The sequence below is a fragment of the Lynx rufus genome, unplaced genomic scaffold (genome assembly GCF_022079265.1).
Source record: "Lynx rufus isolate CCGP_SWC_20201006 ecotype Redwood Valley unplaced genomic scaffold, mLynRuf1.p SCAF_8, whole genome shotgun sequence".
Classification (NCBI taxonomy): Eukaryota; Metazoa; Chordata; class Mammalia; order Carnivora; family Felidae; genus Lynx; species Lynx rufus.
Window position 1 is genome coordinate 27,710,352 of NW_025814896.1, and position 15,491 is coordinate 27,725,842.

Here is a 15,491-nt window from a genome sequence, read left to right on the forward strand (position 1 = left end):
ACCAGACTATCTTGTGACACCCACTATACATCTATTTTACCCAGAGAACAGCCTGAATTTCCTATTACTATACACAATGGTGGAAAGCGGGACTCTCTTAGCACCCAAGTCTACTAAATTGGTAAGGATCACTGCTTAGTCTTCAGCCACTTAGGATTTCACCAAGGCCTCATTAAATAAACATTTTCTTGTCATGTTAGTTCAGTCTGGCCTGTGGCTTATAATTACAGCTGCAAACTTAAGAGCCAGATTCTTCTGATCTGAGATGCCCTTTATGCAGTAGTACTTTCATTACTTACTGTGTGTGCGCGTGCACACACGTGTGGTGGAATGTATGGGTGTGTGTGGGAAGGTGGAAGTGGGAGCCGAGGATGGAATTACCATTTACTGAGCATCTATTATGAGCCTGGTATGGTGCTAAGCATTTTCCCTGTGCTACTCTATTCAATCCTCTTCCATCCTCAGGGATATTGGCATACTTTCTGAAAAGTTTTTATGAGGATGCACAGATTAGTAAGACCTACAAGGTCAGCGGGAGTTTACGTGTAGGCCGAGAGAGACAACAATACAATCAACGTTCAGGTGTAACCAGGCAGAAGGGCAAGGGGATAGTTATGGCAGTGGGGGAAGCAGGCTGAGGGCACTTGAGATAGGGTGGAACATCTGCTCAGATCAAGGTTTTTAGACACGTGTTTTTTGAGGAGGGAACCGGGGACTTCTTTACTTCAAAGTCTTCTGGTTACTAACCTTTTCCTTAAGCAGGAAAAGGCCCCGGGGAGACAGTCTCTCTAACAAGCATGTCACCGGGGACCATCAGCCACAGTCCCTATCGCTTCGGCACAAGGTAGGAGGGGATTACCAGCGGGGGGGGGGGGGGGGGTAGGCAAGGACTGGTGACTGCACAATCACCCAACCCAACCCTAATCCTGGGAGAGAATCTGCTGGTGGGAATCTGCAGGCAGTGGTGAACAGCCAGATTTTTCCAAGAGATGTCCAACGGTCAGTTCTAATTATAACCACACTTGACAACAGGTGAGGCAAGATGAAATTTAAAGACTGAGAGGAAATTAAAATCCCCCAGTCTGTCAACCAATCTCCAGTTTTCTCAACTATTTTAGGACTATGGTAATTAGCCATACTCTGAAGACAATTTTAAAAACTAGATTGCTCTGTCTCTAACGGGCCCACTCCAGCAATTTAGTCTTCCTGTCTCCTGTATAAAATGGAAATAAATTCATGAAATGAAGTTCAGGGAAATAAAATAAAGTTCATGAAAGTTAGACATTTCAGATACAAGGTATTACACAATAGTTCCTTTCACCTAAACCACACGTTTCAACGCCCAATATTAATGACATGTGGATGTCATAAAATAGTATGCAGTGAACATTTAAAGGAAACTAGAAGTTTGGGATAACAGCACTTCCTCTGATTTCAATTTTTTAAAGTTGTGGTTAAACGAGAAAGATCGAATGGCAATTCAAATATATAATCTTACAGAATTTACTCATTGGGCAGTGGTAAGCAAGTCAACTAAATTTCACCTCTTTTACCAGCCCTTTGAGTAGTTTCTGCTTAAGCTGCCAAATATGTTCCTGTAAGCTCACCAGAACATCTTCATTCCAGGCCCCAAGACTGCAAGTTGCCTCCAGGGCTAAGGTATCTCCAAGGCTGACCTTCCACAGGGCTTACTGCCATTCACTCAACACCGATCTTTTCTGCTAATGAACAAGCTGTCTCCATGGACCTTTTTATTTAAAACATCACTCAAACCTTCTAAAATCAGTGTTAGAGCTGAAAAGGAACTCTGAAGACACCTCACCCAACCTCACCCTGACTGAACACACAGAGGTCCCGGGAGGTCCCAAGGATGGACAGTACTGTGAATCACTTGCAAAGTCAGGACCAAGGACCAATCCTCCATACCAGGGGGCCAGGGAAACTAGGTTTATCAAGGGCGTAACAGGTGCCAGATACTTGACATTTACTCTCATTCAATCCCAAGGCAGCAGTGGCCCCATTTCATAGATGATGAAACAGATTCAGAAGTTAAGTAACTTGCCAAGTGGCCAAGTATGTGACAAGGGCAAGAATGAAACCAGTCCTGTTTAGCAACAACATCACGCCCTCTTTACTGAATCTTGATGTCAAAAACTTCCAGACTTCAGTGCTCCTCAACCAATCTTAATCCATCCCATTTCACATCTCCATCAACCCAGTATTAAATTCAAAACACACGAGACCTAAGCCATCTAACACAGACGGTGTCGGTTTTTGAGAAGCATATTGCTCAGGCTGCAGGGACATTTCATGTTTAAATGTTTTTATTTAAAAAAAAAATTAAAGACCTTCATGGCACAACTTCTTCCCAGCACAGTTATGTTTTAGTTATACCAATTACAATACAATTACAACCAATAAATCAAGGGGACGAGGGGGAGCTTCTGACTTCAAACTTAAAAAAAAAAAAAAAAAAAAAAAAGAGGGGGGCACTTCAAACAAAGTTAAAAATTACTTAAAAAACCTTTCAGAGTAATTGCCAACACAACTGTCTTATACTGGCATTGCGTTTCCTGCCATCTAGTCACTGCAGACACAGGCAGCGCTGAGAAATAAAGTGTCCCAGTACAAGGTATACAGATGAGGTAATTTACAACAACACAGAAGTTGTTACTCTGTAAACCCTTGCCCCCCCACCCACCCACCCAACTGGGTCTTCTTTTTTTTTCATGCTTCTGCAGTGACTCCTTAAGTAGCATTTTAAAAACTTCTATTTATTTAAAAGGCTCTTGGGTGGCATTTCAGAGTCCTCTGCATTCACCTTCCGTCTCTTGCAAGGCCTGATGCGTGTTAGGAGGTCCAGCTGTCTGCAGCTCCCCACATCAGCCTCAGCCACAACTAGATTCTCTGAGCTACAAGGGTGGGATGTGAAGTCTCGATTTACAACCCTCCTCCCCACCTCAAAAGAAAGAATTCATTAGTCGTTAAGTGTCCTGTTCAAATCACAATCCAGTGCAAACGTAATCACAAATTGCATCTCTGGCACATCCGGTGCTTTTAGCTTCTGCACAAATTCCACATGGTAACCCCCACAGCATTCTAGGGCATAAAAGGGTCAAGAACAATAAATATCCACTGTAAGTGGCCACAAGAAAGAAAATCACCCTGCCACACTGTCAGAATGTTTTCCCTATGATCGAGAAGCATTATAAAAGGAGGCTTTAGCTTCCTCTAAAGTTTACCATTATATTCACGAAAGCCACCACCTTGATAAAGTTACTAGAGCCAAGATGGGTTATAAAGTTAGATAAGTTCATTAAATTCAACTCCTGAAACAATTATGTTTGTCTATGGCGCCCAGGCGAGAAAGGCTTATGATCTATAAAGGTAGGAGAAAGGGGAACTAAGACTTTAGGCCTTAAAATATGTTGGAAGAATTTTTCCTAGTTCCCACAAGCAGCTACTGTAATGAAAGAATAGGAGAAAATACAGAGCTGATGGTTTTGCTATTGTGCTTAAAAAACTAGGCTTCCTCAGTGAAGCACCTGATAAACTTAGGTGGTTGGATTACAGTGGAAAATCCACTTTACACACACACAAACACACAAAAACTGGCGACTTTTCCATCCCCAATCCCTGCACTGCTGAGACACAAAATGAGTTTTATGGCAAAGGATCCTTAATCCCCAGAGACGCTTTGGCTTGTGGTGCTTTTTTAAGGCCTCTCTGCCCTGCCCGGTACCATGGGTCCAATGAGGGGTGTATAAAAATGGGGGCCTTGGGAAGCCTCCACGGTACAGGGCTGCAGGCCCCTCAGATGTGAACGTGAGACACCCACCCAGCGAGACCTTTACACAGGGAACTTAAATCTAACCTTGATAAATAAAACCAAACGTTTATTTACACCAAAGAATTCCAACACTGGATCTTTCACATGTGAAGGACAAAGTATTATATATATACACACAGCAAGGGGTGGCAGGGCTGTAACAAGAGAGTTTATAGTTTTCCCACAATTACAGGTCTACCATTTCAGTTTCACTGGAGATAGTGGCTCTGCTCCTACCTCTCAGATACATTTACAAGACTGAGGGGCAGGTCTTCTCACTGGATGGCATGTGAAGGAAGGGGAAGAAAGGAAGAAAAGAAGGCAGGAAGCTTAAAATGAAACTCCGTGTGGCCACATCTTCCATTAGCTCTGAAAGAGTTGCTAGCATGAAACCTATATAGACAATGTTTGTTTCTTTTGCAAAAAGCAATAAGTTAAGCCCAGTAACTAACTGAATTCAAAATGGCCAAGTCAAAGAAAACTGGAAAAGATTTTGCCTCCCCCTCCCACCAGCTACAGAGCATGTGGGGAGATGAAGGCGGAGAGGACCAAGGTAAGGAGACTGGGAGGGAAGGTATTAACATTTTAAACTAAACTGGAACTAGAAGTCTAAGTGAGTTGGATTTAGGGCTCGGTTAATAAGACATGATTCAGATTGAAGTTTTCAGGACCTGTCTGCACTTTGGGTAGGTGATATTCAGCATCTCAATGAAACTAAGACATATTTCCACTAGATTCACCATAACAACCCCACTGAAGCACTTGGAGTAAGTGATAAAAGTGACCAGCAGCACAACGCTCTTGTAGGTTGGGTCCTCCCTTCCTTCTTCCTTCCCACCTCCCTTGAAGAAGCTACATTTTTATAATCTCTGGAGAAGAGCATGAGATATAAATCCCCCAAAGTGTGGGATGGTGGGGGAGCAATGATGGACATGGGAAGAGATCTCCACCCAAATGCAGCAGCCGGGATTGAGGCTGGTTCATCTTTGTTCTTTAGTGATGAGAAATTAAATTTAAAAGGGGGGAAAAATTTTGTCCGTGAAATATTCCACCTGCAGGTAATTTTTCAGGGAATCCCCTGAGTTATGAAAAGTTCGAGTTAAAAAAAAAAAGAAAAGGAAAAAAAAAAAAAGAAAAAAAAAAAGAAAATCAGCCTATTATAATTTTTTTTTTTTTATGACTGAACTACTATAAATCCACAAGCAACGGTTCAGACACGGTGCTTCTGAAGTATTTCACCCCTCCCCGCCAGGCGCAAGCTGCATCAAGGAGAGCGTCGACTCCCCCACCTCTGCTTAGGCATCAGGAGACAGAAGGGGCTGTTACTGCTGAGCGCCAGCGGCAGCTGGAACAGGCATCCCAAGGGGGTTGGCAGCAGCAATCACTGGTGAGCCTGCCAGAGGTCCAAGGGGTGAAGGGGTTGGCACTGAAGAAATCCCTAAAAGAAAACAGCTAACAATGAGCCAGACACCAACCATGGAAATCTTAGTCACTGGTTTTTCACAGTACCTGTTTCAAGAGTGACAACAGTTATTCTTTTTCCCTTTTTTAAGTAATCTCTACACCCAACATGAGGCTTGAACTTATGACCCGGAGATCAAGAGTCACATGTTCTTCCGACCGAGCCAGCCAAGCGCCCCAGTAATTCTTTTTTTTTCTGAAGGCCTCTACACAGCCAGATTTTTACAAATTAAATCTAATTTCAAGTTACAATTAATTTCTAAGTCAATTGAAGAGACAGGTAAAGAAATCTAAGCTGGGGGAGTTTAAGCAGTTTGTACAAAGTACACAGCTGGTAAGTAGCAACTATTCTTGAATTGAAAACTGAGGCCTGTCTCCAGGGCAGCACTTTCCAACCAAACTTTCTGCTCTGTAATCTCTGTGAATATGGTAGTCACTAGCCACAAGTGGCTAATGAGAACTTGCAATCTGGCTAGTGCAACTAAGGAGCTGTGTTTTAAACTGTATTCAATTTTAACTAATCTAAATAGCCACATGTGGCTAGTCTCGGCTCTACGGAACAGCGCGAGGCTAGAGCCAAAGCTCACGTGTTCTTACATCATGACGCCTAGTTAGCTGGCAGCTTTCCAAATTACCAAAAGTCATTTTCGGTGGGGAAATGCTAAAATGGTGTTTTAGAATTTATCTGGTTTCTTCTACTCATCTAATGACCAGAATTACCAGTTAGATTGCCTTCCTCAACCATCCAGTTAATTTTCAAATTGTTACAGATACACTTCTAGAACGGGTAATAAATTCTCATGGTTCAAAATACCAAAAGTGCAGAAGAGTATGCAGTGAAAAATTTCTCTTACCCTTTTGCTTGGCCAACTTATGGTACCATTTTTGGGGTGTATCCTTCCAGAAATATTTTATGCACATATATGAATATAATTATGTAAGAATGTGCATATAAAAATCACATATAAAAATGTGATTACGTATTCTTGCCACTCCTGGCCTTGGACATGGTGCTGAATCTTGTTTTTATTCCACATGACTATTTTGGAATTAGAGGTAAAAAAGAACATGAAACATTTATTCTTTTCTCTGGCCATATAGCTTTCCACTGAATGGATACCCCATAATTCATTTTATTAGTTCCCTACTGAAAGCTGGAATGTTTTGCTCTTACAAATAAGGCTACAATCAGCAGCCTTGGATTTGGATATATATCATTTTGCCCATAGGCAAGATACCTTGAGGATACCTCAAGATACCTTGAGTTCTAAAAGGTAGCTAGTTCTTTAAAAAAAGAATTGTGACAACAGTTCTTTGAGGGTGTCTGACTAAATGTCCTGACTACAAGTACACCCATATGGATGTTACCTACATGTCGAATTCTCAGGGGATAAGTCTATTGTTTCTTTTACAAAAGTGTGTATTCTACACACAAACTTGCTTTCAATCAAGAAGACTCAACAATAATGAAAAATCATTTCATACAAACCTTTACAATTTGCTAGGCACATGACAGATGCTCTGGGAGAAAACTGGAGAAGCATCCTTGTACACATACAGATCCATACACCTTTACCCCCACCCTCAATTTCTTAATCTTGTTTCTGGGAATCATGCAACTACTGTCACTCTAAACTGTGAGACAAAGATCTCCTTTTACTTTTCATAGTTTACTGGGACTTTCAAGCCTCTCCGTGAGAAATTTTTGGGACTCTGGCCTAGAAGCGACTGTTGATACCCTACTCGAGGCAGTGTCACTAACATAACCAGGGGTCAAAAAAACATTTGGAAGCCTGGTGAGGAGACCACACAGGTCAGTACTGTCAAGAAGAAGATAAACATTATAGAAAAGAGAAGGGCCATAAGAAATCAGGCCACAAAGAGGGAGCAAAACTAAAAATAACTGATTTCTACTCCCAGCCCCCCCCCCCCCCCGGAAAGTTAGCAGAGAACTGACCTGACATCATATTGGCGCTGCTGACAGGCGTACTGCCCCCCGGCATGCTAGATGAGCCCATTCGAGCCTGGTCCTTCACAACAGTATCTAGAGAAAACAAAAAGGGTTAAGTTCTGTTACACTTGAAGGTAATGGTCTGGGGCCTTAAAGCAGCCATCCTCATTCTCTGTATGTATTTTATTTATAGTCCATGTTATTCCCAGAAGAACATAAAGTGGCAAGAACCTTCACCATGAATTAAACAACTAACATGAAATAGGATTATCTTTCCTATCAAACTGTGGTAAAGGCCAACTCTTAAACCAAATGGAAGGAAGATGTGGTCATTATCCATAGAAAAGCTAATTTAAAACAAAATGATCCTGTTAGTTTTTTTTTGTTTTTTTTTGGATCTTGTTAGGTTTTAATGAAACAATACAATCTAACCTGGCCAAGACAGTAATATTTTATCAGAGTAAATTGCTTTTATTTCAGTCCGCAGCTCAGCTGGTCAAGCATGGTGCCAAATGGGCAAAAGCTACAGGTTTGTGCAGGTTGATGGTATTACCACAGACCTCACTCTCCACCTCAATCAGCCTGTCCATTTGCGTCAGGCACAGAAGAGTGGGCAAGATTATAATCAGTTCACTATAAAACCATCCCACCAATCCCCAAGGAGTGATCCAACGTTAAGGCTAATGTCACAGTGAGGATGGGGTGGGACTAAGTGGCATTTACATTCAGAACAGCACAGTTAGCTATGCTCACAAACCCAGGTCAAGATGTTCATACAATAAGATACTCAAACCTCCTTGACTCTCTCCAGTGAATGAGTGCCAGACAAGGCCAGATAAAAGGTTGCTGTTCTAATCCAACTACTCCAGACTAGCCACTGAGAAATATCTCCCACACAGGAAGTAAAGCAGTTTGTTTAGGAGTGATCACGGGTCAAGTAGCCTGTGAAACAACCACGGTCTTCCCAACAATTCTGCAAGACTGTTGCCATTACTGTCCCCCATCTGAAGAAACCGAGGTTCACCGTGAGTCAAGTAACTTGAAGGCAAGCTACAGGCAGTTGGGATTTCAATTGTTGGGCCCAGAGCTTTCTTCACAACATATATTCTCCCCTGCCTTGTACAGTCTCCTGGGTGGGCCTGCACAGGCTCTGTGGACTGGACAGTTAGACTCACAGAAATAGGGGTGCTCCATGGCCTCTCTTGCGGTAAGCCGTGACTGGTGGTCATATCGCAGCAGCTTGTCCAAGAAATCCAAGGCCTCGGGGCTGACAAGGTGCTGGTTTTCACTGTGGACAAAGCGTTCCCATCGCTTACGGGAGTGTCTGTAGAGCCAAAGTGGGAATGAGAAATAGACCGAGGGGCACAGAAGCCAAACATTTCACTCCTACATTTTCTTTAGTGGCTAGGAGCCCAGCCAATAGCAAAGAGAGATCAGAACTCAAGAGAGTAGGTCATGTACCCTCTGCCACTAGGGAGACAACAAAGCTAATTGGAGAGACTGGAAATAGCAGTGTTGCAGAAAAGAGAAATCTGGGTCCTCACGATTCTACAAATCATAATTCAGGTTACTTGATAGGATTAAGGGCTCCTGTCCTGTGTAGCAAAGAGGTCAGGTGGCTGGGTCACCAGGCCTCTTTCCCACCCCCACAGCAATTCCTGGCATCTCTGCCACTTGGCCAGCAGAAGCCTTTTTTTCATCAGGCAAGTCCACCTCCTCCAGTTAAGTGGCTAATCGATTCGTATTGTGTCTAATTCCTATTGTCAGCGTACATGGTTTGCAAATCAGTCTTGAAGTATGCATTTCCTTTTCCTATTTCTCCCTTAGAGAGGGTTTTTGTCATTTGGAGAAACAAGCTAAATCAAGAGATTTTGGTTTTTGACTCTAAACATTTCATTCACTTGACAGGAATCTGTAACCATAATCTCCACACTCAAACTCCTGGTAAGTGAATCTGGGAAATAGGCCATTTGGTGCAATCCTTTTACAACAGACCCGTTCATGCAGCACCCTGCATGGCCAGACCACCAACATACTTGCAGAGAAAAGTGTGTTGGCAAAGAAAATGTAACTATTTTGTTTTAGGACTTACCTGCCCAAGATATCATTGAAACGTGGATCTAATTCAATGTTGTATTTGTCAATATAGTCATATAAATCTTCTGTCCCCAGAACCTTGGCTATCCTCACCAACTAGGATTGAAGAGACACAAAAACCCACACCACAAACACATTACATAATTAAATCAACCGGCTTTAACTGAATTAACAGAAAGGGGTCACCATGACTACAGGTATGAATACTAACTTCTAACAATATATTTCAAATTTTTTGCATGGCAGGAATGGATTTCCATACAAAATTCCCTAAATTATCACTCAATGTGAAGGTGTCAGGAAAAAAGCAAGAAAAAAAATTTTTTTTAACGTTTATTCATTTTTGAGGGATAGAGACACACAGAGCGTGAACGGGGTAGGAGCAGAGACAGAGGGAGACACAGAATCCAAAGCAGACTCCAGACTCTGAGCTGTTAGCACAGAGCCCGATGTGGGGCTTGAACTCATAAACCATGAGACCACGGCCCGAGCTGAAGTCGGACACTTAACGACTCAGCCACCCAGCCACCCGAACAAATGGTCTTATAACCTGCTTCCTTCCCCTTGAAATGTCTCCTTGATCAAGCACTGTCCTGCCTCACAGCCCAACTGAAGATGTCCCTTCTTCTGGGAAGCTGCTCTTGTACATTCAGACCACTCTCCCACCACAACTGCCTTTTGTACCTGGTCTATGATTCTACTCTGACATTTATGACTGTAACTTATTTCCTTATATGTTCAGTTCCCTTACTGGATAGACTATGAACTATTTGAGAGAAATGACTATTCTTTTTTTCTGTATTGCTTGGACTGCATGGTCCTGAGAATAGGGTTACTGATTTTTAACTGAATTCAGGTGGTATTCTTTGACTCATTAAAAATGGTCATTGTGCTCAAATAAGGCAACAGTACCTTCCACAATGTCCTAGAATCATTCCAGGTTCTTCTGAAAGAAAAGGCCCCTTGTTCTTTATGGGGAAGTGAAGCTAGTATAAAAAATATCATCTACAAACATCAGCTTAATCCGTATAAAGAGACAAAAGGATCGCAGAAACACTACATATAAACCCAACACGTTGGAGGAAACATTCCCAACATGTTGGAGGAAACAACTCTTTAATGAAAGGTTACACTAGGAGATTCTCAGGTAATGTTCTATTTCTTAAACCAGTATTCTTTTAATTGTATATGTTTTATAAAATAATTTTCAGGGGCACCTGGGTGGCTCATTCGGTTAAGCATCTGACTCTTGGTTTCGGCTTAGGTCACAATCTCATGGTTTATGAGTTCAAGTCCTGTGTCGGGCTCTGTGCTGATAGCCTGGAGGCCGCTTGGGATTTTCTCTCTCTCTCTGCCCCTCCCCTGCTCACACTCTCTCAAAATAAGTAAACTTATAAAAACAAAAAAATAAAAAATTTACACGTATATCTTGCAATAAAGCAAGCACTGCAAATTAAGACGACTAAGAGAAAAACTCTGATTTCAAAAGGCTCCCAAAACACCAGTCTGAAAATCAATGTCAGTTTGGCTGAATAAGCAATGAATTGAAAATATTGTAGGGCCCCCCCCTGGAGATTCTGAATTAACAAGTCTCAAGTGGGGGCTGGTCATCTGTATTTTAGCAAGATCCACAGTAGTTTCTAAATGGGTAGGCAGATCTAGCCATCATTAAGTTAGACCAGTAAGTTCCCTAATAGGAACAAAATTATCACCTGATCGTAATTGTCATGTCCATGGAAAAATGGCTCCTTCCGGAAGATCATACTTGCCAGCATACAACCCAAGCTCCACATATCCAAACTATAATCATACATCTGCATTAAAGTAAAAAAAAAATTAGTTATCATACATGAAATATCTTGTAATTCAAAAGAAAATACTGCTCTTTACTATTAAAAATATATATCACTCCACTGACCCAAAAGTCCAAAAACCAGTTAACACCTTTATGTATTTCTTTTCAGTCTTTTTTCTATATACCGGCCCCACCCCCGTTTCAAACCAATCTGTATACTATTTGGAATTTACTCTTTTCACTTACCTAAGAAGGTCCCAAACTGTTACAGGCCATGGAAACCTTTTAATGTGTAGCATTATTTTAGTGCATAAATGTTTCAGAATTTAATCTTTAATTTCTCCTATAATTAGATAGTGTTTTGTTTTTCATCACCATTATAAACAATGTTGTGAAGAATATTTTTATGCATAAAATGTGTTTTGGGCTCTGCATTATAGCTTCAAGATCCCAGAAAAGCCATTTCTAGGACAGAGTTTGAACTTCTCAATGTGTCTGATAAAAACACCTGCGAGGAGCGGGCATGAAAGGTACTCCCAAGGATTTTGTTCCTGTGAGGAGAAAGAGGGCTTTTGTTCTTTTTTGGTCAAGGGGAAGGTCTTTAAACTACAATTTAGGAAAATCACAAGAGAACATTTTTGAGTTTATTTTAAGGTTGGTTAAACCTTACAATTCTCAATTTGACTCCAAAAAGTATCTCTGATGTACCTTCTCTTCAGTTAGGATCAAATGCAGATCTATTCATATTCTCCTGATGTTATGAAAATAAGAACAAGTTATGATGGATGAACTGAAGTGATTCATGTTTTACATTCATATAAAAGGGACAGCCATGTATGTGCATAAATGGCCTACTCAAATGCACAAAACGACATTTTTACAAATTATGTGCAAAACACAGGACCGAAATTTTATCCGCCCTTCTCTTCTCACCTGATAGTCTACAAGTAGCTCAGGACCTTTGAAGTATCGGGAAGCAACTCTGACATTGTATTCTTGGCCAGGATGGTAAAACTCAGCCAAACCCCAGTCTATTAGTCGTAGCTGAAATTAAAAAAAAAAAGGGAAGAATAAATCATGAGCAATTTTATCTTTCATGCTACCCCACACACTGCCATCAGAATACTCTTAAAAGGGGCGCCTGCGTGGCTCAGTCGGTTAAGCGTCTGACTTGGCTCAGGTCATAATCTCGCAGTTGGTGGGTTTGAGCCCCATGTTGGGCTCTGTGCTGACAGCTCAGAGCCTGGAGCCAGCTTCGGATTCTATGTCTCCTCCTCTCTCTGGCCCTCCCATGCTCATGCTCTGTCTCTCTCTGTCTCTCAATAATAAATAAACGTTAAATAATAATAATAAATAAATTGGGGGAAAAAAGAATACTCTTAAAAATACCAGCCATGTCACTACTGAAACCTTTCCAGTGACTACCTATTTACAGCATTTAGAATGAAAATCAAACTTCTTAGCTTGGCATACAGGGTTCTCCATGATCTAGTTCCTGTGCTCCAGTGAGACTTCTAGTTTCCGAAAACACCATCTATTCTGCATTTCTGCACAATTTCTCAAACTGCTCTTCTGACTAGAATGTCTTCTGCTATCCAACCTAGACTCCTACTGAACATATCCCTATTTTTTGAGCTATTTAAGTTAGCCCTTCAATGAAGTCTTTTCTAATTATCCAAGTAGAACTAACCCATGCCTTTAGTCCCCTGAACCCCAAATATATTTCTTTAATAGAACCTACAACTCTTTACTGTATATTCATTTTCTATCTTTCTTTTTCAATATGCACTGTAATCTCCTTAAGGGAAGAGACTGTGTAATTCACTTCTGCAATTTTTAGAATGCAACATAATGCCCAGTACACAAAAGAAAAATAAAAAATATTTGCTGAGTGAACGAAGTAAGGGAAAAGCCACACAAACCATTCTGACCAAACTGTATCCTCAAAATGGAAAAAGCAGTAGGCAAGCCCAAGAGGCAACCTTATTTGCTCACTGTGCAAAGCATGACCATGATCTCAAGTATAAGCAGTAGGGCCTGAGTAATGCCCGATCACTCTGGCCCTGTCCATGTAAGTTCACTGTTAACTAGGTACAGCGTTTACCTTGTATCAGCAATGAGTGGAAACGTAATAAAAAGTACAAAAGAAAGCATAACCTTTTTACGCTTTTTCTTTTTAACCCCTTAACATTAGTGCCTCAGAGCTCTCCTTGACTTTTTTTTTTTTTTTTTTTTTTAAATCAACAAGTACTTCCAGATGACCATTTCTGGTCTATGGCTTCACACACAGCACCTCAGCCTTTCCCCCCTAGACTCCCCAGCCTGTGCCTCCTGCCAACTGACTCTTTTAGCCACCCAGTAGACATATCAAACAAAACCTCTTGAACACTCCCTGCAAAACCCGCTTCACCCACAGCCTCTCCCCTCTCAGTTAACAGTAATTCTATTCATCCTGTCGTTCAGGCCAAAAATTTTCACCCTGGGTTCTTGTTTCCCTCACACCTCACAGCAAATCTGACAAATGGCTCTACCATATTCTGACCGTGATCATCACATCCACTGCCACGACCATCTCTTGTTTGACTTCCTGGAACAGTCTCTTTTCCTAACTGGTCTCCTTGCTTTCACTCTTGCCCTGCGCCTCTGTTCTCTGCTTTTGAAAGGCAAAAGCTTTTCATTTAAAAATGATTATGATTCAGGAAGATCTCATTTTTCAGTTTGATATGCATGCATTTGTGTGTAGTTCTTGCAATTTTATCACACGTAGGTTCATGTAACTTTCAGAAGACATTGACCTGTTTAATCACCACATACATCCCTTGTGCTATCCCTTCCCCTCACTTCCTAACCCCTGGTGCAACCCCTGTTTTCAAGCTCCAATTTTGTCATTTTGAAAATGGACCCATTAATGTAACTTTTTGTGACTGCTTTTTTTCACTCAGGATGAGATTCACCAAGTTGGTGCATTACCAGTAGTTCTTTCCTTTTTTAAAAAAAGATTTTATTTTTGGGGCGCCTGGGTGGCTCAGTCAGTTAAGTGTCCGACTTCGTCACAGGTCATGATCTCATGGTTCGTGGGTTCGAGCCCCGCGTCGGGCTGTGTGCTGACAGCTCAGAGCCTGGAGCCTGTTTCCGATTCTGTGTCTCCCTCTCTCTCTGCCCCTCCCCTGTTCATGCTCTGTCTCTCTCTGTCCCAAAAATAAATAAACGTTGAAAAAAAAAATTAAAAAAAAAAAAAAAAGATTTTATTTTTAAATAATCTCTACAACTAACACAGGGCTTGAACTTACAACCCCGAGCCCAAGAGTCACATGCTCCACCAACTAAGCCAGCCCCAGGAGCGCCTAGTTCTTTCCTTTTTAATGCTGAAGAATACTATTTAGTAATACTACCACATAATGTCACAGTTCAATTACCCGTTCACCCACTGAAGGACATTTGGGTTTTTCTCCATTTTGAGCTATTACAAATAAAGCTATGTTCATATATAGGTTTTTGGGTGGACCTAAGTTTTTTGTTGCTTTGGGATAAATGCCATACTCCCGGACTGTTTGGTAAGCATACGTTTAGCTTTTTAAGAAACCAACAAAGTAGGGGCATCTGGCTGGCTCAGTTGGTTGAGTGGCCGACTTCGGCTCAGGTCATGATCTCGCAGTTTGTGAGTTCAAGACCCACATCAGGCTTGTTGCTGTCAGTGCAGAGCCTGCTTCAGATCCTCTGTCCCCCTCTCTCTGCCCCGCCCCCCCACCCCCGCTTGCATTCTTTCAAAAATAAATAAACGTTAAAAAGAAAAAAAAAAAAAGAAACAAACTAAGAAACAATAGTCTGATATTTTCCAAAATGGCTGGGCCACTCCATGTTCCTGCTGGCAGTGCATTAGAGATGGAGTTTCTCTGCATCCTTGCCAGCATGTGGTATTGTCACTATTTTTAATTGTTCTAAAAGATGTGTAATGAATTTTTAAAAATTTAAGTGACAGCATGTCAACCCTCTGCTCAAACCCTGCAAAAAAAGCTCTGCATCTTCAGAGAAAAGGCCTGACAACGATCTTTAAGGTTTTACATGATGTGGTTCTCTATCTCTTTGATCTCATTTTGTTTCGCTCCCCCCTGTTCATTCTATCTAGCTCTATCTATCCAACATGCCAGGCACATTCTTGCCTCAGGGCCTTTGCACCTGCCATTTCCTCTATCTGGGACACATTTGTTTTTGAGATTACATACATGGCTGGTTCCCTCCAAATGTCATTCAAGTGTCACCTTCCCAATGAAACCTTCTCTTTTACAACCTTATTTAAAACCCTAACACCCTTTACGATTCCCTATTTATGATTTCTCTTCCACATCACCACAGAGACC

At 41.5% G+C, this 15,491-nt stretch overlaps 1 protein-coding gene across 2 annotated transcripts in view; it reads right to left on the reverse strand.

Moving 5' to 3' along the window:
• Positions 1-3,875: 3,875 nt before the first annotated feature.
• Positions 3,876-15,491, reverse strand: part of CSNK2A1 (casein kinase 2 alpha 1) — a 53,866-nt gene continuing 42,250 nt past the window's right edge. For both annotated transcript variants that reach the window (XM_047067892.1, XM_047067893.1), the window contains 6 exons: positions 12,067-12,177; positions 11,051-11,152; positions 9,334-9,434; positions 8,417-8,565; positions 7,248-7,334; positions 3,876-5,267 (listed from right to left, as the gene is read on the reverse strand). In XM_047067892.1, coding sequence (XP_046923848.1) covers positions 5,152-5,267; positions 7,248-7,334; positions 8,417-8,565; positions 9,334-9,434; positions 11,051-11,152; positions 12,067-12,177 — 666 coding nt within the window. In that variant the 3' untranslated portion in view covers positions 3,876-5,151. The remainder of the gene's footprint in view (positions 5,268-7,247; positions 7,335-8,416; positions 8,566-9,333; positions 9,435-11,050; positions 11,153-12,066; positions 12,178-15,491) is intronic.